Genomic DNA, 25,690 nt, shown 5'->3' with positions numbered 1-25,690 from the left:
CGGGGTATTTGCCCCTCATCAGTGTGGAGAAGGAATCTGGCTACTACTCCACACTGATGAGGGGCAAATACCCCGAAACGGCTGTCTGTGGATGGATACCATGTTTGGCATAGGTGGTCTCCTTGACTGGAGACTGCCCTTCCCGTGGTTGTTCCTTCCCGGTGAAAGACCTGGCTAGTTTCCTGCCAGCGTTGAGAAACATGTGATGGTGTCTCCGCAGGCCTTCTTGCTTTGAATATTTCCCAGGGGGCATTGCTCTAGAATCACTGCGTTGAGAAACACGTGATGGTGTCTCCGCAGTGGTGGATGTTGATCTCCCTAAGGTCAACCATCCTTGCTCACATAGTCTTTTACTAGGCAATGTCCCACTAGCCAGATTCCTACTCCACACTGATGAGGGGCAAATACCCCGAAACGGCTGTCTGTGGATGGATACCATGTTTGGCATAGGTGGTCTCCTTGACTGGAGACTGCCCTTCCCGTGGTTGTTCCTTCCCGGTGAAAAACCTGGCTAGTTTCCTGCCAGCGTTGAGAAACATGTGATGGTGTCTCAGCAGGCCTTCTTGCTTTGAATATTTCCCAGGGTGCATTGCTCTAGAATCACTGCGTTGAAAAAAACGTGATGGTGTCTCCGCAGTGGTGGATGTTGATCTCCCTAAGGTCAACCATCCTTGCTCACATAGTCTTTTACTAGGCAATGTCCTACTAGCCAGATTCCTACTCCACACTGATGAGGGGCAAATACCCCGAAACGGCTGTCTGTGGATGGATACCATGTTTGGCATAGGTGGTCTCCTTGACTGGAGACGGCCCTTCCAGTGGTTGTTCCTTCCCGGTGAAAGACCTGGCTAGTTTCCTGCCAGCGTTGAGAAACATGTGATGGTGTCTCCGCAGGCCTTCTTGCTTTGAATATTTCCCAGGGGGCATTGCTCTAGAATCACTGCGTTGAGAAACACGTGATGGTGTCTCCGCAGTGATGGATGTTGATCTCCCTAAGGTCAACCATCCTTGCTCACATAGTCTTTTACTAGGCAATGTCCCACTAGCCAGATTCCTACTCCACACTGATGAGGGGCAAATACCCCGAAACGGCTGTCTGTGGATGGATACCATGTTTGGCATAGGTGGTCTCCTTGACTGGAGACTGCCCTTCCCGTGGTTGTTCCTTCCCGGTGAAAGACCTGGCTAGTTTCCTGCCAGCGTTGAGAAACATGTGATGGTGTCTCCGCAGGCCTTCTTGCTTTGAATATTTCCCAGGGGGCATTGCTCTAGAATCACTGCGTTGAGAAACACGTGATGGTGTCTCCGCAGTGGTGGATGTTGATCTCCCTAAGGTCAACCATCCTTGCTCACATAGTCTTTTACTAGGCAATGTCCCACTAGCCAGATTCCTACTCCACACTGATGAGGGGCAAATACCCCGAAACGGCTGTCTGTGGATGGATACCATGTTTGGCATAGGTGGTCTCCTTGACTGGAGACTGCCCTTCCCGTGGTTGTTCCTTCCCGGTGAAAGACCTGGCTAGTTTCCTGCCAGCGTTGAGAAACATGTGATGGTGTCTCCGCAGGCCTTCTTGCTTTGAATATTTCCCAGGGGGCGTTGCTCTAGAATCACTGCGTTGAGAAACACGTGATGGTGTCTCCGCAGTGGTGGATGTTGATCTCCCTAAGGTCAACCATCCTTGCTCACATAGTCTTTTACTAGGCAATGTCCCACTAGCCAGATTCCTACTCCACACTGATGAGGGGCAAATACCCCGAAACGGCTGTCTGTGGATGGATACCATGTTTGGCATAGGTGGTCTCCTTGACTGGAGACTGCCCTTCCCGTGGTTGTTCCTTCCCGGTGAAAGACCTGGCTAGTTTCCTGCCAGCGTTGAGAAACATGTGATGGTGTCTCCGCAGACCTTCTTGCTTTGAATATTTCCCAGGGGGCATTGCTCTAGAATCACTGCGTTGAGAAACACGTGATGGTGTCTCCGCAGTGATGGATGTTGATCTCCCTAAGGTCAACCATCCTTGCTCACATAGTCTTTTACTAGGCAATGTCCCACTAGCCAGATTCCTACTCCACACTGATGAGGAGCAAATACCCCGAAACGGCTGTCTGTGGATGGATACCATGTTTGGCATAGGTGGTCTCCTTGACTGGAGACTGCCCTTCCCGTGGTTGTTCCTTCCCGGTGAAAGACCTGGCTAGTTTCCTGCCAGCGTTGAGAAACATGTGATGGTGTCTCCGCAGGCCTTCTTGCTTTGAATATTTCCCAGGGGGCATTGCTCTAGAATCACTGCGTTGAGAAACACGTGATGGTGTCTCCGCAGTGGTGGATGTTGATCTCCCTAAGGTCAACCATCCTTGCTCACATAGTCTTTTACTAGGCAATGTCCCACTAGCCAGATTCCTACTCCACACTGATGAGGGGCAAATACCCCGAAACGGCTGTCTGTGGATGGATACCATGTTTGGCATAGGTGGTCTCCTTGACTGGAGACTGCCCTTCCCGTGGTTGTTCCTTAAGGGTGAAAGACCTGGCTAGTTTCCTGCCAGCGTTGAGAAACATGTGATGGTGTCTCCGCAGGCCTTCTTGCTTTGAATATTTCCCAGGGGGCGTTGCTCTAGAATCACTGCGTTGAGAAACACGTGATGGTGTCTCCGCAGTGGTGGATGTTGATCTCCCTAAGGTCAACCATCCTTGCTCACATAGTCTTTTACTAGGCAATGTCCCACTAGCCAGATTCCTACTCCACACTGATGAGGGGCAAATACCCCAAAACGGCTGTCTGTGGATGGATACCATGTTTGGCATAGGTGGTCTCCTTGACTGGAGACTGCCCTTCCCGTGGTTGTTCCTTCCCGGTGAAAGACCTGGCTAGTTTCCTGCCAGCGTTGAGAAACATGTGATGGTGTCTCCGCAGGCCTTCTTGCTTTGAATATTTCCCAGGGGGCATTGCTCTAGAATCACTGCGTTGAGAAACACGTGATGGTGTCTCCGCAGTGGTGGATGTTGATCTCCCTAAGGTCAACCATCCTTGCTCACATAGTCTTTTACTAGGCAATGTCCCACTAGCCAGATTCCTACTCCACACTGATGAGGGGCAAATACCCCGACACGGCTGTCTGTGGATGGATACCATGTTTGGCATAGGTGGTCTCCTTGACTGGAGACTGCCCTTCCCGTGGTTGTTCCTTCCCGGTGAAAGACCTGGCTAGTTTCCTGCCAGCGATGAGAAACATGTGTCTCCGCAGGCCTTCTTGCTTTGAATATTTCCCAGGGGGCATTGCTCTAGAATCACTGCGTGGAGAAACACGTGATGGTGTCTCCGCAGTGGTGAATGTTGATCTCCCTAAGGTCAACCATCCTTGCTCACATAGTCTTTTACTAGGCAATGTCCCACTAGCCAGATTCCTACTCCACACTGATGAGGGGCAAATACCCCGAAACGGCTGTCTGTGGATGGATACCATGTTTGGCATAGGTGGTCTCCTTGACTGGAGACTGCCCTTCCCGTGGTTGTTCCTTCCCGGTGAAAGACCTGGCTAGTTTCCTGCCAGCGTTGAGAAACATGTGATGGTGTCTCCACAGGCCTTCTTGCTTTGAATATTTCCCAGGGGGCATTGCTCTAGAATCACTGCGTTGAGAAACACGTGATGGTGTCTCCGCAGTGGTGGATGTTGATCTCCCTAAGGTCAACCATCCTTGCTCACATAGTCTTTTACTAGGCAATGTCCCACTAGCCAGATTCCTACTCCACACTGATGAGGGGCAAATACCCCGAAACGGCTGTCTGTGGATGGATACCATGTTTGGCATAGGTGGTCTCCTTGACTGGAGACTGCCCTTCCCGTGGTTGTTCCTTCCCGGTGAAAGACATGGCTAGTTTCCTGCCAGCGTTGAGAAACATGTGATGGTGTCTCCGCAGGCCTTCTTGCTTTGAATACTCAGGGACATGGCGAAGGTAAGGAAGGCTTAAAAATGACCACCTTTTAACAAGAAACATAAGATAAAACATCAAGACTGGGCCAAAAAATATCTTAAGACTGATTTTTAAAAGGTTTTATGGACTGATGAAATGAGAGTGACTCTTGATGGGCCAGAGGCTGATCAGTAAAGGGCAGAGAGCTCCACTCCGACTCAGACGCCAGCAAGGTGGAGATGGGGTACTGGTATCGGCTGGTATCATCAAAGATGAACTTGTGGGACCTTTTCGGGTTGAGGATGGAGTGAAGCTCAACTCTCAGACCTACTGACAGTTTCTGGAAGACAACTTCTTCAAGCAGTGGTACAGGAAAAAGTCGGTATCGTTCAAGAAATACATGATTTTCATGCAGGACAATACTCCATCACATGCATCCAACTACTCCACAGCGTGGCTGGCCAGTAAAGGTATAAAAGATGAAAAAATAATGACATGGTCCCCTTGTTCACCTGATCTGAACCCCATAGAGAACCTGTGGTCCCTCATAAAATGTGAGATCTACAGGGAGGGAAAACAGTACACCTCTCAGAACAGTGTCTGGGAGGCTGTGGTGGCTGCTGCACGCAATGTTGATCGTAAACAGATCAAGCAACTGACAGAATCTAAGGATGGTAGGCTGTTGAGTGCCATCATAAAGAAAGGTGCCTATATTGGTCACTTTTTTTTGGGTTTTGTTTTTGCATGTCAGAAATGTTTATTTCTACATTTTGTGCAGTTATATTGGTTTACCTGGTGAAAATAAACAAGTGAAATGGGAATATATTTGGTTTTTATTAAGTTGCCTAATAATTGACGGGGGCGTGGCCTGCACGCTGATGGCAATGGCTGCTTGAAGGAGAGCTCTGTGCTGAAGCAGGATAAACCGGCTCTTATCAGCTCACAGATAACAGGATTACCAGCTACAGGAGGTGTGAGTAACCTCAGCCCCCAGCTATGCCTAAGGGGAGACCTAAAAAAACTGGCACTCCAGCCAAACTGACAGACTTCTACCCCCGGGATAGGGATCTCTCCTCACCAAGCAAGATGGCGTTGGCTTCCCACTCAGCTTCTTCCCACTCCTCACAAGGAGATACAGGCTGCTTGAGAGGCAGCACAGGCATTCCTCTGACAGAGGAAACAATGCAATCTCTGCTGAAAACGCTGAGGGCTTCCCTGCAGGCTGATCTCAGAGAAATAGTAAGAGAGCTGAAGGAAGAGATCAGGTCTCTGGGTGATCGCACAGAGCATGTAGAAACTAAAATGGCTGAATTTGCAACATCAAACAATCAATTTGCAACAATCTGATAGATGCTAACACAGCTTTGGAAAAGGAGGTGGAGGCACTAAAACTTAAAATCAGTGATATAGAGGACAGATCCCGAAGAAATAACCTAAAAATCAGAGGCATTCCCTCATCAGTAGCAGATAAAGACCTCCAGGAATACTTCCACAAGTTTCTGCAGCTTATACTCCCTGGATGGGACACCAGAGACCTGATAGTGGACAGGATTCATAGAGTCCCTAAATCCAAAGGCATAGATCCAGCTCTGCCTAAAGATGTCCTGGTTAGACTTCATTTCTATAAAACAAAAGAAGCTGTGCTGCACATACTGAGGGAATGTCCAGCCCTGCCAGACACTTTCATGGGACTAAAAATCTTCCCAGATCTTTCTGCTGCAACTCTTAATAAAAGAAGAGAATTTGCCCACCTTTCTAAACTCCTTAGAGATCAAGACATCAAGTACAAGTGGGGTTTTCTGGTGAAGATGATCATTTTCAAAGATGGAGGCACTCACATATGTCATACTCCTTCTCAGCTGGGCAAATTGCTGGATGACTGGGGAATAGCCCAACCACCAAACCCTGGTGGGTGGGAGAATCAAAGAGGTCCTCCAGACAGGATTAACCCTGAATGGTCAGTAGCTTAGCTGGGACTCCTTCCTGCTTATGGCACCTGCTGTCCCTGCTCCTGTGACACGGGATGTCACGTAGCCCCCCTGATGTTCTCGCCTATGGCGAGCGGTTATACACCGGGCACCCTACTCGGGGCAAACCGGTGTAGTTGGAACTTTTTTGGTTTTGTTCCTCTTTTCACAAATGTTCCTTAATTTTTTTTGGAAATTTCTCTCAATTCCTTGCTGGTCTAGCCCCTCTCCTCCCTGATGGCGTTCCTAGGAATTCAAACCCCCCTGCGGCTCCAATATGAGAATTAAGATATTGTCTATTAATGTGAACGGACTCAACTCCCCAGCAAAAAGGTCAATGATGTGGAGAGAGGTGAAGGCATCTAACTGTGATATAGCGTGCATTCAGGAGACCCACCTTCTTTCCACAGATAATAAACGGCTACTTCATCCAAGGTTCCAACACACCTTTTTTGCTAATGACTCAAAAAAAAAGAGGAGTGCCCATTTTAATAAAGAACTCAGTGACCTTTAAATTGATAAATGTCAGTTATGGAGCGGATGGAAGATATATTTTGTCTTGTTATATCAACAGCGTCCCTTATACCTTGGCAATGGTCTACTCCCCAAATTCATCACAATTGACCTTTGCTAGGAAATTTTTCCAAGCATTCAAAGATACTGCCACAGGGGCGGAAATCATCTGTGGAGACTTTAATATACCTGTAATACGCTCCATGGATTGATTGAACACCAGCATCCCACATGCTAAGGAACTTAAGCATCTCATCAATGAATTCCATTTTCATGACATCTGGAGATATTTGCACGCATCAGAAAGAGACTATACATTCTTCTCTTCCAGGCATCGCTCATACAGTAGAATTGATTTTTTTTTGGTCGACAGCAAATCTATAAGTAATTGTGTGGCAGCTGATATTGGTTTAATTACTTGGACAGATCATGCGCCGATCTCTTTGTCTGTTCATGGTAGCTTTAATGTTCAAAATTCCCCTAGGTGGAGACTGAATACCAGCTTGCTTGGTAGGCAGAAGGTACATGATGAAGTAGAGTCAGTGTTAACAGAATATTTTAAACTTAATAATAATGGGGAAATTTCTGACGAGACCCTGTGGGCTGCTCATAAAGCCGTAGTCAGAGGGCAGCTCATAAAAATAGCCTCCATCCAAAAACGGCAAAAGACGCAGATATTAAGTATATATTAACCCGTATTCATCACCTTGAATCCCTGAATAAAGCCAAAGCAACCCCTAACTTGACTAAAGAAATTGTAACCCATAGATTCCAACTAAGATCCCTACTCCTGCAAAACTACGAATATAATCTTAAAAAAAATAGATCGACATTTTATGCTATGGGGGATAGAGCGGGGTCCTTATTGGCAAGAAGGACGAAAAAACGTGAGATTCAATCTAAAATAGAATTCCTCAGGGACCCAAACGGAACAATCACTAGACATCCCTTTGAAATAGCAGAAGCATTTGCGAAATACTATGAGGCCCTGTATAATCTAAAATATGATTCCAATACGTCACAGCCGACTCAAGTGGATATACAGGGTTTCCTAGACACCCTGGATCTTCCCCGGGTCTCAGATGAGCAATTAGAGGAACTTAATCTTCCCTTTACTACACATGAAATCCTAGGTGCCATCAAAATGACTAAGTCTAACTCTGCCCCGGGCCCCGATGGGCTGTCATACGAATATTACAAACAATTTACATCCACTCTGTCCCCCTTTATGTTAAAAACTTTCAATTTTTGGCAAAATAAAGGGTCAATTTCCCCAGACAACTTAGAAGCGATTATTATCAAGCTACCCAAGCCAGGGAAACCTGCAGACACCCCGGGTCATTGTAGGCCCATTTCACTCTTAGGGTATGTGCGCACGTGTGCGTATTGCATGCAGTTACGCTGCGTTCTGCACCACAGTCTAACTGCATGCGTCCTGCGTCCCCTGCACAATATATGGAGATTGTGCAGGAGCCGTGCGCACGTGGCATATTAGAACGCAGCGATTCGGCTGCTGCCCGAATCGCTGCGTTCTAAGAAGTGATGTGGCGCCCCTGAGGCTTCCGTCGCCACAGGTCATTGCACCCCATCAGCGGTGTGATGCCCCATTCTGGGAGAGGAAGAGAGTGAACTCCGGTCCCCTGGTAAATTCACACTACACCCATTGCTAGGGACACACAGGACCAGGGAAAGTGGCAGGCAACCCTCCCATGCTGCATGCTGAGAGGGGCTGTAAGACCCATCCCTGCTCCCATAGGTTACAGCTTAGCAACTGGGGAGGTGGGAGGAACCACGGACAGCAGACAGAGATAGGGAAGGTCAAGTTTAGTCAGTTCGCTCAGGGAGTGAGAGAGTGAGGAGTGAACATGTAGTGAGAGGAGGAGAACGAGAGCAAGGAGGGAGGAGGAGGCCTGCTGGAAGCAGGCAAGGAGGAGGAAGAAGAAAAGGAAAGAAAGGGTCGCAGGGCCGCGGGTAGTCCTGTAGGTACCACGAGCAGTCCTTGTTGGGTACCGAAGCCGAGGGCCCAGAGGCGCTACGAGTAGCTGCAGGCTGCGGTGGCCTGGTCCACAGTGACATCGGTGGAGTGATTAGCTGCGACAGGGGACGGTCCCTAGAAACTGGAGGAGTGAAAAGACAATCTCCAAACAGTAAAAACCGAGGCCCAGGGACGTTGTAAGCTCCCAGGGCCAGAACCCAGAGCAGATCTTCAGAAAAGGGGTAATCAGCCGACAGGTGACCCCCCAGCCTGGAGGCTGTAATGGAGGCCAAGCCAAGTCCATCTAACTAAGGCAAGGCTAGTGAAGACAGCAGAGAAAGAGACACTTAGAGGAGGGTACCGGATTTCACGCTCTGAATCGTCCAGAAACGGCGGAAGTCCCTGACAGTGGTCCCAGCAGTTTAAGGGTCCCTACAACTGTGGCAAGAACTGTGAGTAAAAGAACTTGAACTGCACCCTTGGAGTTGCCTCTGTTATTCCATCTGCATAGACACTTACAAGCACCAACTGTGCCCCGGGCATTGCTCCACCTGTGGGGAGCAGTACTACCATAGCTGCTATATCATCATCCCGGAGGCCTCACACAGCAGCGGCGGCTTAATAGCCGCATACTACAGGTGGCGTCACGAACACAACCATTAACAAGCAAGCCACATATTTTACTGACACCCACCAGGGCCACGGAGCCGGGCCCAGCCACCACTGACTACCACCGGACTAGTCCGGCCCGGCACCGGGTGTCCCATAGCCCTGGGGTGGGCGAGTCAGTGACATGTCACTTCTTTCATGCGGTTTGCATGCTGTCTATAGGGAGAGGCAGCATGCAGAGCGCACGTTCTCTGCCGGCACCATGCGCTTCAGAACGCAGCTTTTCAGCTGCGCTCTGAAGCGCACCTTTTAGATGCGGTGCAGAGCGCACACGTGCGCACATAGCCTGAAATTGTGATGTTAAAATTTATGCCAAACTAGTGGCAGATAGACTTCATAAAGTGATCCCGACCTTAGTGGCTCCAGACCAAGTTGGTTTTGTGACAGGCAGGCAATCTAAGGATGGCACCAGACGGATGCTTGACTTGATTGGACTGGTGGAGATATCGGGTGAACCCAGTGTATTCCTGTCTCTTGATGCTGAAAAAGCCTTTGACAGGGTGCACTAGGGATACCTGGAAAGAGTTCTAACAAAATTCGGGTTCTTGGGGAAAATCAAGTCATCCATTCTAGCCCTCTACTCTTACCCAAATGCGTCAGTGTTGGCATCGGGGTTCCTGTCATCTAAACTTCAAATAAGTAATGGCACCCGCCAGGGGTGTCCATTGTCTCCCGCTATTTTTGCTTTAGTGGTAGAACCTCTGGCGGAAGCTATACGAAAAAACATAGCCATTTCTGGTATAAGAGTTGGGGAATTTGAACATAAACTTGGTTTATACGCAGACGATGTGATAATTTCCTGTTCTAACCCTGCAGTGTCGATTCCAGCAGTGGTGAACACATTATCGAACTTTTCTAAAGTGTCGTATTATAAGCTTAATGCGGCAAAGTCTTTGATACTGCCGTTTAATGTACCGGTGGAGGCCAGGAGTGCGCTGGAGGGGGCCTTTCAATTCAAATGGTGCGACAGGGGGATACCTTATTTGGGTATTAAGCTGACACCATCGCAGATGTTAATTAAAGAAAATTTGGAACCTCTGATCCAAAATTTAGAAAAGGAATTGGGAAGGTATGAAAAAATATCATTGTCCTAAATGGCCAGGATACAGTCCTTTAAAATGATTTTCTTACCCAAAATATTGTATGCGCTCAGATGCCTTCCCATCAAAATTTCTCACAAAACCCTGATGAAACTTCAATCGTTGACTAACAAATTTGTCTGGGGTAATAAAAGGGCTAGGGTCGCAGGTAAAGTGTTATACCCCCCATATGACTTAGGGGGATTGGGCACTCCAAACATAACGGCATATTATAAAGCCTTGCTAATTGAATCACTAAAGGAATGGTGGCGTCCAGGTAATTCACATAGATGGGCTCAGATTGAAAATTTCCTGTCCCGCCAGGGCTCGGTCAGAAGAATGATGGAAGCAGAATATTTGAGCCGTTCACGGTTCTCCCCGTGTGTTCCCACCATGTCAGCCTCCCTGGAGGTCTGGCTAAATGACTTGATTCATAAGATTCAGATTCCTCTTTCAGAGATTTCCCTCAAGTCATTGGAATCTCAAATCCCCTTTTTGAATCTGGCCAGGTGGGAGGGATCGGGCATTACAGTGCTGGCGGATCTATACTCTGATTTGGGTGTTAACCCCTTTAATGAAATAGTACGGGAACACCCCTCTTTAAAGGGCTGTTTCTATCAACACATCCAAATTAGTCATTTTCTGGCCTCTAAATTTCCACCAAAGTCGAATCCTCTGTTACCTACAACAAAGGCTTTGGTATTTAGAAAGATAATTAAATCCAAAGGTATCTCCCCGACATACAAATGGCTCAATAACCCCCCCGAAGAGCAAAAATCTCCTCATATGAATAAATGGGACGTGGAGTTGAGTGTCTCTACCTCACCTTCAAACTGGCACTCGGCATCAGCAAATATCCAAAAATATTCCAAGTGTATAAATCATCTGGAGCAACTGAAAAAAGTACACCTGCGATGGTATCGGTCCCCAGCCAACTTAGCACAGTTCCTCCCAAATTATTCGCCACATTGTTGGAAGGGCTGCCTCCAAAGGGGTACTCTTGGTCACTGCTGGTGGGCTTGTCCCAAGGTTTTCTCGTTCTGGTTGGAGGTGTTTGGCCTGATGGGTGAGCTGACAGGCAATCCTATTAATCCGAATCCTGGTCTAGCAGTGCTAAACGTGGGTATAGAGGAGTTCTCTTGGGAATCCAGGGGTTTATTAGTTCACATTCTAGTAGCTGCCAGATATTGCATAAGTTTGCACTGGAAATCCCCAAAGACGCCTACATTAGTTGAACTATATAACCGAATTAATCTCCAATGCCAATACGAGTTCTGTCTGGCTCACTCCATCCGCGCCAAAAACAAAATACTTCACATTTGGGACACGTGGCTAAACTCTGTATATGCATCCCCTGTCAGGCATCTGTTTCCAGGGCAAACTGTTGATAATTAAAAACGGGTCAAATAGGGTCAAAGAGTGTGTTACGCAGGGAGTTCACCCGTACCACATGTCAATATTCAAGGTGTTTAAATATCTGTTGTTGTTACTGCTCCGGCTACCCCGAAACGCCATCTAATTCCCTCCCTACCCCCTCCCCCTCCCTGGTTGCCTCCTTGCAACCATCCATGGTTCTCCCCCTCCCCCCCACCTCTCTCTCCCCTCCCTTTTCTTATCTTCCTTTCTTAAGCTGGTGTCACACTAAACGACAGCGACAACGACGTCGCTGTTACGTCACCATTTTCGGTGACGTAACAGCGACCTTGTAAGTCGCTGTTATGATCGCTGCTTAGCTGTCAAACACAGCAGAAGCAGCGATCATAAGGTCGCTGTGTTCAGAGAGCAGGGAGCCGCGCTTAGCGCTGGCTCCTTGCTCTCCTGAAGCACACATCGGGTTAATTAACCCGATGTGTGCTGCAGCTACATGTCACAGTTCAGAGAGCAGGGAGCCGCGCTTAGCGCTGGCTCCTTGCTCTCCTGCAGCACACATCGGGTTAATTAACCCGATGTGTGCTGCAGCTACATGTCACAGTGCAGAGAGCAGGGAGCCGCGCGCACTGCTTAGCGCTGGCTCCTTGCTCTCCTTGCTACAGTATGCATCGGGTTAATTACCCGATGCATACTGCAGCCACATGTCACAGTGCAGGAGCCGGCACTGGCAGCAAGAGCGGAGGCTGGTAACCAGCGTAAACATCGGGTAACCAGGGAAAGGTCTTCCCTTGGTTACCCGATGTTTACGCTGGTTACAGCTTACCGCAGCTGCCAGTGCCGGCTCCTGATCGCTTCATTTCGTCGCTCTCTCGCTGTCACACACAGCGATGTGTGTGTCACAGCGTGAGAGTGACGACCAAAAAATGAAGCTGGACATTCAGCAACGACCGGCGACCTCACAGCAGGGGCCAGGTCGTTGCTGGATGTCACACACAGCGACAGCGACGGGACGTCGCTGCAACGTCACAGAAAATGGTGACGTAGCAGCGACGTCGTTGTCGTCGTCGTTATGTGTGACACCAGCTTAAAGGTCCAGTCACACTAAGCAACTTACCAGCGATCCCAACAACGATAGGGATCGCTGGTAAGTTGCTAGGAGGTTGCTGGTGAGCTGTCACACTGCGACGCTCCAGCGATCCCACCAGCAACCTGACCTGGCAGGGATCGCTGGAGCGTGGCTACACGAGTTGCTGGTGAGCTCACCAGCAACCAGTGACCAGCCCCCAGTCTCCTAGTTACAGCACACATCAGGTTAATTAACCAGATGTGTGCTGCAGCTAAATGTGCACAGAGCAGGGAGCAGCGCACACTGAGCGCTGGCTCCTTGCTCTCCTAGTTACAGCACACATCGGGTTAATTGCCTGATGTGTGCTGCAGCTATCTGTGCACAGAGCAGGAGCCGGCAGCACAGGCAGTGAGAGCGGCAGCACAGGCAGTGAGAGCGGAGGAGGCTGGTATCAAAGGTAAATATCGGGTAACCAAGGACAGGGCTCCTTGGTTACCCGATGTTTACATTAGTTACCAGCCTCAGCAGAAGCCGGCTCCTGCTCACTGCACATTAGTTGTTGCTGTCTCGCTGTCACACACAGCGATCTGTGCTTCACAGCAGGACAGCAACAACTAAAAAATGGCCCAGGACATTCAGCAACAACCAACGACCTCACAGCAGGGGCCAGGTTGTTGCTGGATGTCACACACAGCAACATCGCTAGCAACGTCACAAAAGTTGTTCGTTACCAGCGATGTTGCTAGCGATGTTGCTTAGTGTGACGGGGCCTTAACTCTCTGGTTCTGGTTGTTTGGAACCCTCGTTTTGAGGATTAAAGAGTAAATTGGTAGGTTGACTCTATACGTATTGGGTATTGATTAACCTAAAAAAGTTGCAACTTGCATCAGACATGATTGTTGGTGGTGTGACAGGAAATGTGAATCATAATCAAAGAGGATACTACCACATGTTACAGCGTTGTCCTCTTTGTGTATTATTGCCAATGATACCTGAATTTCTCCTTTTTGTAATGTAACTTCCTACAATAAAAAATTGACTGGAAAAAAAAAAAAAGTTGCCTAATAATTCTGCACAGTAATAGTTACCTGCACAAACTGATATCCTCCTAAGATAACCAAATCTAAAAAAAACCCACTCCAACTTCCAAAAATATTAAGCTTTGATATTTATGAGTCTTTTGGGTTGATTGAGAACATAGTTGTTGATCAATAATAAAAAAATCCGCTAAAATACAACTTGCCTAATAATTCTGCACACGGTGTATCCTTCTCTTGCTATCATTTAACTTCCATTTGCAGTCCGCTAGCGCTTACTAAGGCCATTTTACAACCACAAACATCTCGTCCCCATTGACTTGTATGGGGTTCGTTGTTCAGGGTTAAGTTCGTCGTGAAGCTTACTTGTCAAACTCAATTTATTTCCCCCGTGCTGGTTTGGTGAACCCGAATATCCATGAGTTCCCTCATCACTACTGGTAAGTACAGGTAAATTCAGATAAACATGATTACAGCAATGCAAAACTTCAATAGATTTTTCTTACATAAAGGGGTGTTCTCAAGTTGTCTCTTGCGCAGCTGAGAGCAATGCAGTTTCATCACTTCCTAGTTTTCTAGCAGGGTGGGCTCTCGATTCACAGCTCTGGTTAGTTAGCAGCAGAGCTGTAGTGTTAGTAGAACTAGGAAGCTCAGCACAAGTTCTGCTGTAACACATTCAGTTATTAGAGGGTTGTTCTGAGACTCTACTGCTATCACTATTTACACATAGAGATAACAGGTCATTGGAATAAAGGCCCAGTCACACACAATGTCTTAAGGCCCCGTCACACTAAAGGCCCCGTCACACTAAGCAACATCGCTAGCAACATCGCTGGTAACGAACAACTTTTGTGACGTTGCTAGCGATGTTGCTGTGTGTGACATCCAGCAACAACCTGGCCCCTGCTGTGAGGTCGTTGGTTGTTGCTGAATGTCCTGGGCCATTTTTTAGTTGCTGCTGTCCTGCTGTGAAGCACAGATCGCTGTGTGTGACAGCGAGACAGCAACAACTAATGTGCAGTGAGCAGGGAGCCGGCTTCTGCGGAGGCTGGTAACTAATGTAAACATCGGGTAACCAAGAAGCCCTGTCCTTGGTTACCCGATATTTACCTTTGATACCAGCCTCCTCCGCTCTCACTGCCTGTGCTGCCGGCTCCTGCTCTGTGCACATGTAGCTGCAGCACACATCAGGCAATTAACCCGATGTGTGCTGTAACTAGGAGAGCAAGGAGCCAGCACTAAGCAGTGTGCGCTGCTCCCTGCTCTGTGCACATTTAGCTGCAGCACACATCAGGCAATTAACCTGATGTGTGCTGTAAGTAGGAGAGCAAGGAGCCAGCGCTCAGTGTGCGCTGCTCCCTGCTCTGTGCACATTTAGCTGCAGCACACATCGGGTTAATTAACCTGATGTGTGCTGTAACTAGGCGACTGGGGGCTGGTCACTGGTTGCTGGTGAGCTCACCAGCAACTCGTGTAGCCACGCTCCAGCGATCCCTGCCAGGTCAGGTTGCTGGTGGGATCGCTGGAGCGTCGCAGTGTGACAGCTCACCAGCAACCTCCTAGCAACTTACCAGCGATCCCTATCGTTGTTGGGATCGCTGGTAAGTTGCTTAGTGTGACTGGACCTTAAGCAACATCGCTAGCAACATCGCTGCTAACGAACAACTTTTGTGACGTTGCTAGCGATGTTGCTGTGTGTGACATCCAGCAACAACCTGGCCCCTGCTGTGAGGTCGTTGGTTGTTGCTGAATGTCCTGGGCCATTTTTTAGTTGTTGCTGTCCTGCTGTGAAGCACAGATCGCTGTGTGTGACAGCGAGACAGCAACAACTAATGTGCAGTGAGCAGGGAGCCAGCTTCTGCTGAGGCTGGTAACTAATGTAAACATCGGGTAACCAAGAAGCCCTGTCCTTGGTTACCCGATATTTACCTTTGATACCAGCCTCCTCCGCTCTCACTGCCTGTGCTGCCGGCTCCTGCTCTGTGCACATGTAGCTGCAGCACACATCGGGTAATTAACCCGATGTGTGCTGTAACTAGGAGAGCAAGGAGCCAGCACTAAGCAGTGTGCGCTGCTCCCTGCTCTGTGCACATTTAGCTGCAGCACACATCAGGCAATTAACCCGATGTGTGCTGTAACTAGGAGAGCAAGGAGCCAGCGCTCAGTGTGCGCTGCTCCCTGCTCTGTGCACATTTAGCTGCAGCACACATCGGGTTAATTAACCTGATGTGTGCTGTAACTAGGAGACTGGGGGCTGGTCACTGGTTGCTGGTGAGCTCACCAGCAACTCGTGTAGCCACGCTCCAGCGATCCCTGCCAGGTCAGGTTGCTGGTGGGATCGCTGGAGCGTCGCAGTGTGACAGCTCACCAGCAACCTCCTAGCAACTTACCAGCGATCCCTATCGTTGTTGGGATCGCTGGTAAGTTGCTTAGTGTGACTGGACCTTTAGGGCTGGTTCACACCACTAAAGCTGGTGTCACACATACCGACAACGACGTCGCTGCAACGTCACCATATTCTGTGACGTTGCAGCGACCTCAACAGCGGCGTCGCTGTGTGTGACACATAACAACGATCAGACCCCTGCTGCGAAATCGTTGCTCGCTCCTGAATGCTCCAGGTCATTTTTTGATCGCTGCTATCCCGCTGTGCCATGCTGATAATCCTTGTGTTTGACACCGCAGCAGCGACGCTACGCTACGTCTGAAACCACACAACGACCGTCGACGTCGCTATGATCGCTGCTCCGTCGCTGCTTTATATAACATGTTTGACAGCTTACTAACGATCATCTATGGTCGCTGCTACGTCACAGAATATGGTGACGTTGCAGCAACGTCGTTGTCGTTGTCGTTATGTGTGACACCAGCTTTAGCGACAGCGACAACGAGGTCGCTGTTACGTCACCATTTTCTGTGACGTAACAGCGACCTTGTAAGTTGCTGTTATGATCGCTGCTTAGCTGTCAAACACAGCAGCCGAAGCAGCGATCATAACCGTGAGAGCAGGGAGCCGCGCACACTGCTTAGCGCTGGCTCCTTGCTCTCCTAGTTACAGTACACATCGGGTTAATTAACCCGATGTGTACTGCAGCTACATGTGCAGAGAGCAGGGAGCCGCGCACACTGCTTAGCGCTGGCTCCTTGCTCTCCTAGCTACAGTACACATCGGGTTAATTAACCCGATGTGTACTGCAGCTACATGTGCAGAGAGCATGGAGCCGCGCACACTGCTTAGCGCTGGCTCCTTGCTCTCCTAGCTACAGTACACATCGGGTTAATTAACCAGATGGGTACTGCAGCTACATGTGCAGAGAGCCGGAGCCGGCAGCACAGGCAGCGTGAGATCTGCGGAGGCTGGTAACTAAGGTAAATATCGGGTAACCACCTTGGTTACCCGATGTTTACCCTGGTTACAGCTTACCACAGCTGCCAGATGCCGGCTCCTGCTCCCTGCTCGCTTCATTTCGTCGCTCTCTCGCTGTCACACACAGCGATCTGTGTGTCACAGCGGGAGAGCGGCTTTGAAGAAAACGAACCAGGGCTGTGTGTAACGAGCAGCGATCTCGCAGCAGGGGCCAGATCGCTGCTCAGTGTCACACACAGCGAGATCGCTAATGAGGTCACTGTTGCGTCACCAAAATCGTGCCGTAGCAGCGATTTCGGTAGCGATCTCGCTATGTGTGAAGCACCCCTTACCAGAAATCCCGACAATGATACGCCCTGATAAGGAATGCTGGTAAGTTGCTAGGAGGTCGCTGGTGAGATGTCATACAGTCAGATCTTACCAACAACGCAGTAACAATGAGCGACCTGTATAACGATCTCGGCGGGCGTTGGGACCCTGTTAGGAGGTTGTTGGTAGGCATCAAACACAGCGATGTGTCCTACCCAGTAGGACATCGCCTTTTAAGAAAATGGTCCGGACCATTCGGCAATGGCTAGCAATCTCACAGCAGCAGTCTGATCGCTGGTAGGTGTCACACATAACGAGATCACTGGCGAGAACGTTGTTACGTCACAGAAACTGTGACTCAGCATCTCGTTAGTGATCTCGTTGTGTGTGACGGGACCTTAAGAACATAGCTCTGGACAGACAGAACAGTAGGAAATCTGCTGTGAAAGCTGCAGGGCTGATAACAAAGTATTCAGAAGATGAGGGGGAAGGTGACTATCAGCTGTACATAAATAAATGGGCTGGAGAGAGGTGACTGGGATTTTAATAGTTAAAGGAGTGTTCCAAAACTAATACTGATTTAATCCTAAATGCCTATCAATTTAATGTAATGAAATTTTATAATATACTTTAATAAATTTTATAATATACTTTGATTAAAAATTGCCTACTGTTCCCTTTCCATTGCTTTATTTTTTTGATCAACTTCCTGTTTGATGACATTTCATTTTAGAATCCCTACTGCATGCTGGGATATTTAAACCAGACGTCATCAGGGGGCAGAGGTTGTGGTCACTGCCACAGCTTCTGTCCCCACCCTGAAATGAAGTGTCATTAGTGACGTCTGTGTCAGCGGCTAAGGTAGTCCCTGTTCTGCTGAGCAAGCATCAGTTGATCTGACGTATACTCAGTAGGGTGTTGTCACCGTGCAATATACTTTTATAGTACACAATGACTCTGATAAGAAGTGACGAGTCGGCAAGAGAACTCACCGTCAGTGCGCAATATAAAAAGAGTTAACCTGGCAACTAGGTAAAGCAGAGACCAGTACCGCTACTGAAACTGACGTCATCTTCGGGGGCAGGATGCTCTATGCATTTTCTGATATACATAATTTGTCATAATAAACTTTTTGCCACATCTTTATAAGAAAATATTTAATGTAAAAACTTCATAATTAAAGAGGAACTCACCAGAGAAATACTTTGCCTTTTTTGAGCACTGATTGTCAGAGATCCAGCAATGATGTACTATAAAAACAAACATAAGAAAAATAAGAAAGGTGTTTGTGAAAGCAAGTTTAAGTGCTGCCCACATACCTTTGAAGAGAATGTGGTGTTCTGCAGGGCAATTCACTGTTTTAAATATGGTTTTATGTGTTTGGTAAATGACATGTACTGGTTCGGCACCTGTTGGGTTAACAGTTTAGACTGGCCATATACTGGGTGGAGTTATATGAGCAGGCAAGGGAACTTATTTCCTGGGAGTTGACAGTTACCGTAGTACCAGGAAATCAGTGGTGCAAGACCTAAGGTCTCACAGTTAGCAGACTAATGCAGAGAGGAGAGAGGAAAGGATCCGGCACAAATTCTTCTTATGATAAAAACATCATAGTCTTTATTTAGAACATTAAAAAACTACCGTGAAGACCGAAAGATATATTATTACATGGGAAGTTCCCATGTAATAATATATCTTTCGGTCTTCACGGTAGTTTTTTAATGTTCTAAATAAAGACTATGATGCTTTTATCATAAGAAGAATTTGTGCCGGATCCTTTCCTCTCTCCTCTCTGCATTTGTCCATGACCGGTTGGGACTCACCCGTGGATCCCAGGCACCCGCAAGGTTCAGCAGTCCAGGCAGCAGGTGAGCTGAAAAGAAACTTTTTCCTCCTCGTTTGGCTCACAGTTAGCAGACTACCTTGTTACAGGGTTTATGTGTGTTTATGTATGTAAAGGGAAGACATCATATAATATGTTCTAAGGAACTATGAGGAGATACAAAATTGACCGTAACATTCAATAGACCAAAACATTCAAATGACCGGAACCAAGGCCAGGGAGGCCGATTAAACGGTACGGAGAGAGACCCAAGTGAAGTAGAAGGTACATGTAAAGGGGGACTTAAAGAGGAGGACTTTTACCAAAAGGATGCTAATGAACATTTGACTATAGTGAAAAGGAACCCAAATGTGTATACAAGAAGGAAGTTATGGTCGCCCTAATGGGACATGAGTTCCTCTACATGGAGTGAGGGTGCACTGCAGCCAGGAGTCTGTGAACCCCTAAGAATGGACTTTGTCAGTAGTATGGAGGAGTTGTACTGATGTGACTTTTCTTGGGGAGGCCTCATAAGTCAATTGGGAATTGAGAGTAGCTGTTACCATCCGTAGAATTACACCTTGACCTGTGTGGCCCTCTCAGCGGAAGACGAGGTCTCCCAGAATTGTAGACTGGTTTGAGATGTAAGTGTTTGAAGCGAAGAAAATGTAGTGTCATTAAAGGTAGCTGAGAAGTATTCATGCCTGCTTAATGCAATGGAGTACTCTGTGAAGCATTGTGCCTTTTATCTGATGTAGATAGTTTCTATCAAGGTAGAGTTCAGTAAAGAGTTTATTTTTGGACTTTGATCTACCTCAGTTTGTTGCAAACCATCTGGTCCTGGCCTGCCATGTCCTACAGCTTTATGCAGTCTACGGAGGCGTATTACCCAGGTAACAACCACGACAAAGGTAAACACACCTAGCCAGGGCCCCATTTTCATTTAGTGTGGCAGGGTGTCAGAGACAAGTGCCATGCCTATGTCTACCGCCACATCAAATATATCAAGATGAGTGTGTGTGTGTGTGTGTTTGTGTGTGTATGTATGTATATATGTGTGTGTGTGTGTGAATGTCCGCTAAAGGAATCCGCACTGTCACATTTACAATCACAACATTTTACACTCAGGGATAGACTCAGGGATAGACTATATTTTGAGGGGAAAATTTAACCATGCGCTTTACAGTTTTTAGCAAAAAAATCTGCTTATATTAAAGTCAATGGAGCTTGGAGCTACAGTTCATTAATAGGAGCGCTGATTCATTGCTATAGGCAACAAAGGACATTCTTAAGGCCGCTTTACACGCTACGACATCGCTAAAGCGATGTCGTTGGGGTCACGGAATTTGTGACACACATCCGGCTGCGTTAACGATGTTGTTGCGTGTGACACCTATGAGCGATTTTGAATCATCACAAAAATGTGCAAAATCGCTAATCGGTGACATGCCCCCCTATTCCAATTATCATTGCTGCTGCAGGTATGATGTTGTTCGTCGTTCCTGCTGCAGCACACATCGCTATGTGTGACACTGCACGAACGAGGAACCTCACCTTACCTGCGGCCGCCCGCAATGAGGAAGGAAGGAGGTGGGCGGGATGTTCGTCCCGCTCATCTCCGCCCCTCCGCTTCTATTGGGTGGCGGCTTTGTGACGTTGCTGTGATGCCGAACGAACCGCCCCCTTAGAAAGGAGGCGGTTCGCCGGTCACAGCGACGTCGCTAGGCAGGTGAGTAGTGTGACGGGTCCGCGTGATTTTGGGCGCCACGGGCAGCGAATTACCCGTGACGCACAAACGATGGGTGCGGGTACGCACGCTAGCGATCTCCCTAGCAAGATCACAGTGTGTAAAGCGGCCTTTAGTATAAGAAGCTTCTGTGTGAGGTAATATGATTTCTGTGGACGGACAGACACACACAGAGAGAGACAGGGAGAGAGGCAGCCAGGGAGAGAAACAGAGAGAGTGACAGACTGAGACAGACAAACAGACTGAGACAGATAGAGACAGACAGAGGCAGACAGGGAAAGAGAGAGATAGAGACAGAATGGGAAAGAGGCAGATACAGAAACAGACAGAGACAGACAAAGAAACAGAGTTAGAGAGAGAGAGAGACAGAGGCAGGCAGGGAACGACAGACAGACTAAGACAGACAGACAGGGAAAAAGACAGACAGAGAAATAGACAGACAGAGAGGGAAAGAGGCAGACGGACATAGACAGACAGTGACAGACAGATAGGGAAAGAGACAGAGACAGACAGAGAGAGCTGGACAGAGAGACAGACAGAGACGGACAGGGAAAGATACAGACAGACAGAAACAGAGGAAGACAGGGAAAGAGACAGACAGAGAGACAGGGAAAGATAGGGAAAGAGATAGACAGAAACAGAGGCAGACATGGAAAGAGAGATACAGACAGGGAAAGAGGCAGACAGAGAGGCAGGGAAATAGGCAGACAGAGACAGACAGATAAGGAAAGAGACAGACAGAAAGAGGCAGACAGGGAAAGAGACAGACAAAGAAAGACAAACAGCGAGAGACGGACAGACAGAGACAGAAAGGGAAAGAGGTAGACAGAGAGACAAAGACAGACAGAGGCAGTCAGGGAAAGAGACAGAGGCAGACAGGGAAAGAGACAGACAGACAGAGGCATAATGATAGAAAAGAGGTACTCCCAGATTAAAGTGAAAAACTTTGAAAATGTATTAAACATTCAGTCTTAGTGCATCAGACGTTTTGGCCCAGAACATGGCCTTTGTCAATGACCAGCAAATGAGTTATGCCTTCAATCCATAGAAATTCTTTAAGTAGGGAACATGTGCAAAGTGCTATTAGGTATGCGCTGTAAGATAAGGCTCTATTGAAAGCGGTATCCACCGCTGTGTATTTGTAAAGCGCTAGTGGGATGGCACCATCTGTATGGAATCTATGAAGTAGCGGTATCCACCGCCGTGCTAGCGCTTTATAAATACAGAGACAGGCAGACAGGGAAAGAGACAGACAGGGAAAGAGACAGACAGAGAAAGAGACAGACAGACAGAAAGGGATATAGACAAACAGAGACAGACAGACAGGGAAAGAGACAGAGACAGATAGAGTGAGAAAGAGAAAGACAGAGGCAGACAGAGAAAGAGACAGACAGATAGAGACAGTCAGAGAAAGAGATAGACAGAGACAGATAGAGACAGACAGAAATAGAGAGAGAGACTGATAGATAGTGGGAGAGAGAGCGCGATAGTTACTATCCCGGGCAACGCCAGGTACTTCAGCTAGATACATATATTTATTAAAGAATGGGCAATCAGCCACTGAATGGGATAAATAAAATTATTTGTGTTGCGCGGGAGGATGATTAGAGAAAAACTAATAATGTGATGCCCTGGACCCCAGGGGTCACAGGTCACAACACTCACCACATACACCCTCACACTAGAAAGGTACCATCAGTCAACCACAAAGACCTGATTGCCTCCCTCAGTGTTAGACAGGCACACCAGGTGGGCGGAGTCAGGCAGAAAGACACGCCCCCAAGAAGTCTGCTGTCCTGAGGCAGGAAAACAGAAAACAGTCTAGTTCAGACAGTCAGTGCAGACAGACGGTTCAAACAGTCAGGCAAGCAGACGGCAGTGGCCGCCTGCAGGAGAGCGGGAATACGACCAGCGGAACCGTAAGGGACCGGGACAGGGTAGTGGCCCGCCGGAACCAAACCGGGGAGCTAACAGGATACCGGAGCACCAGGCAGGGTACTCAGACCCCGACTAGGCTATATGCCACCACCATAGTCAGATTAACTGATTGCGGTCTGGACCTCAGGGGTTCATTCCCACCAAAGTCCCGATTGAAGGCAACAGCCCAACCCGTCCGGATAGTAGCCACCGCCAGAGGCCAGAGATCCAAGGGCCAGCGTCTGCGGGCAACAGGGGCTCCTACGACACATACACGCCGGGGAGCAGACTACCAGTGCCCAGGCACAGTAGTCACACTACAAACACAGGTGCAGGAGAAAGGCGGACATTGCCAACCCGACTAGGAAGCTGCAGCCGGCTGCGGGTCCCGTTCATTCCTCCGTTTGGTTTACCAGTGACTCTGTGTGGTTTAATCGTGAGTACAACAGTGCCATCAGGCACTGCGCTGCACCGCAACACTGCGCCCCGCATCCCTGCCCACAGCCCGACCGGGCCCCGGGACCAACATCCCCTACCCACGGAGGGGTCAACACCTAGCTGCGCCACAACACTGCTCCCGGGAGTCCCCGTACCTTTACCGCAGCGGTGGTGCCCACTATCACCACAACCCTGGGTGGCGTCATGAACAATCATCCCAAAACCAAATACTTGCATTCCCCCGTGTGTAACGCCAACCCCCTTGCAGAGCGACGTGATCCCCGGGTCCGTGAGAGGCTCGAGCCACCACCCGTAGAACGCGAGCACGGATCCGAGCGGCTCGGCGGCCGCAGTCGAGGCCGCGGGGCGGTACAATAACAGCTCTAATGTCTCCCAAGGTCCTCTGGATAGATGATCAAGCCACAAGAGAAGAGGCGGCCGGATGGCACAACCTCAGAGGGACACAAAAATAAAAAAAACTCAATCTGTGGTGCTCACAGCACACGCACTGAGTACCGGTCCTCACCTGTTTACGGCACAGGGAGTCCTAGGGAACACTGACCGTGTGCGTAGGGGGTACACCAGGACAGTAGAGGCAGCCCAGTTAGCATCACTGAGCTGCTGCAGTATAACTGGAGTGGTAGGACTGGAGCGGGGTAACTTGCCCTGGTTGTGCCTCGCCATTAATCTTGGCGCGACGGGCACCGGACGCCTAACCCTGCCTACCTTTTACAGTCACACACAACCCTGCGACATACTCTGCATGGTTGCTTTGGCGCTGAGGTCAGACAATAGCTGTACTGCTCAGCCTGACACCTGAGCTATAATTACGCTCATGCAGCCATGGGCGTCGTCCAGGGTTTTTTATAGACTAAGCCCTGCCCCAAGCCAGTCGCCAGATGGCAATGGCATTGGCCGCGGCCACTCAAGGACCGCCACATTACCAATGATGTCATCAACGGGCAATCAGGAGCTACCGTGTCACTGATCACTGGTGACGTCATGCACATGCGCAGTATCGGGAATCCCGCACTTATAGCCTGGAGAAGCAGCGGGAACCCGCGCATGCGTGGTAGGGCAAAACAGGGACTTAATCTCAGAACAAACAAAGACCCTGGACACCTGACGCCTAGCAGCCAAGCACCTGGTGCGGCAGACAGGTGGCGCAGGAGAGTCAGCTGACACCACTGCAGGGGATGAGGACAGGCCAGAAGCGGCTCGAGGCTTGGGAAAACCCCGAACTGTAACAATTTGTCAGTCTCTGTGGGAACCAATATGAACCCTCAAATTTTTAAATTTATTTCAGTTTTTTAGAAACTGGGAATAGTTGATATAATAAATTTGCTAAACATTGCTAAGATTCAGGGAGGACATATGATAAATAATGGACTGACGATGTGTAACTATAAATAAACAGATCATTTAACAATCAAATATGCCATTTCTGTCAAATTTTCCACTGAAATTTGATTGAAATTACCATACTGCAAAGCCTCTAATTGCCTGTAAAATACACATCACTACTAGGACAGTATTTTGAGCTTTTTAATGCAAACACAGCCTTATTAATATACAAGTGAACTCAACCTATCTGGCTAAGGGAAAACATTTAGTGACCAACAGTGGTATTTAGGTAATATGTGTGGGTTGAATATTGGACTATTTCAATAATGAAGTGTGTGCAAAAATTTTTTTTTTACAAGAACACTTTTTGAGATGTAAAGTTGTGGTTAAATGTTTGGATTATGGAGATTTTTTTGGTGACATACTAGCCTAGTTCCAGGCTCCATTCATTTTAATGGAGGCAGCTTTTTGAAAAGTAACTGTAAAGTGCGGGGTTAAATTTTCCTGTCAAAACATAGTCTACGATGTTCCCTGAGTCACATGAGGTGTCTGTGCAAAATTTCGTGATTGTAAATGCGACTTTGCGGATTCCTTTAGCGGACATACATATATACATACACACATACATACAGTACATACACACATACATACATACACATATACACTCAGCTTTATATATTAGATGAGTGCACGGAAAGTACAACATTTTTTTTATCTCCCCTCCAAATTTCCCCAGTAAGGTGCTGTTATTGTAGTAAATCCCTGATCAATCAACTTAAAGTCATACTGAATGACTACACAGGGTACACCACCTCCCTTTATAACTTGAATATTTGGATTATTATTCACAGACAGAGACTACTACTACCATTTTCAATGTGCTTCAAAATTGCAGTAGTACACCATAACCAGAATAGGCCATTTCTGTCGCTATGTGGGATGAGATGTGTGCTCTGACCTCCTATGACTATGCTGTAAAATTCTAAAATGGACCTTCTTGGCCAGCTGTCATGTTTTATAGTTCCTGTGATAGGACCATTGATTCACTGCGCGAGACCATGTGACGTGATAGCTGCAAGGCATTATGGGGAATTCGATGCAACTGCGAATGAGGTTAAAGATGCACTTCAATCAAATTTTTGATCCTCTTAATA

At 48.1% G+C, this 25,690-nt stretch overlaps 1 protein-coding gene across 2 annotated transcripts in view; it reads right to left on the bottom strand.

Annotated features, from left to right (window-relative positions):
* The window catches only part of LOC142311168 (membrane-spanning 4-domains subfamily A member 8-like), a 167,928-nt gene that overhangs the window by 80,061 nt on the left and 62,177 nt on the right, over positions 1-25,690 (bottom strand). Inside the window, exon 4 of one of the 2 annotated variants that reach the window (XM_075349349.1) lies at positions 18,462-18,518. The exons of the other annotated variant lie outside the window; for it this stretch is intronic. Coding sequence (XP_075205464.1) covers positions 18,462-18,518 — 57 coding nt within the window. The remainder of the gene's footprint in view (positions 1-18,461; positions 18,519-25,690) is intronic. 2 annotated transcript variants of the gene reach the window in all.

Source organism: Anomaloglossus baeobatrachus, chromosome 5, assembly GCF_048569485.1.
Source record: "Anomaloglossus baeobatrachus isolate aAnoBae1 chromosome 5, aAnoBae1.hap1, whole genome shotgun sequence".
In the NCBI taxonomy this organism is placed as follows: domain Eukaryota; kingdom Metazoa; phylum Chordata; class Amphibia; order Anura; family Aromobatidae; genus Anomaloglossus; species Anomaloglossus baeobatrachus.
This window is presented reverse-complemented; position numbering and strand designations above follow the sequence as displayed.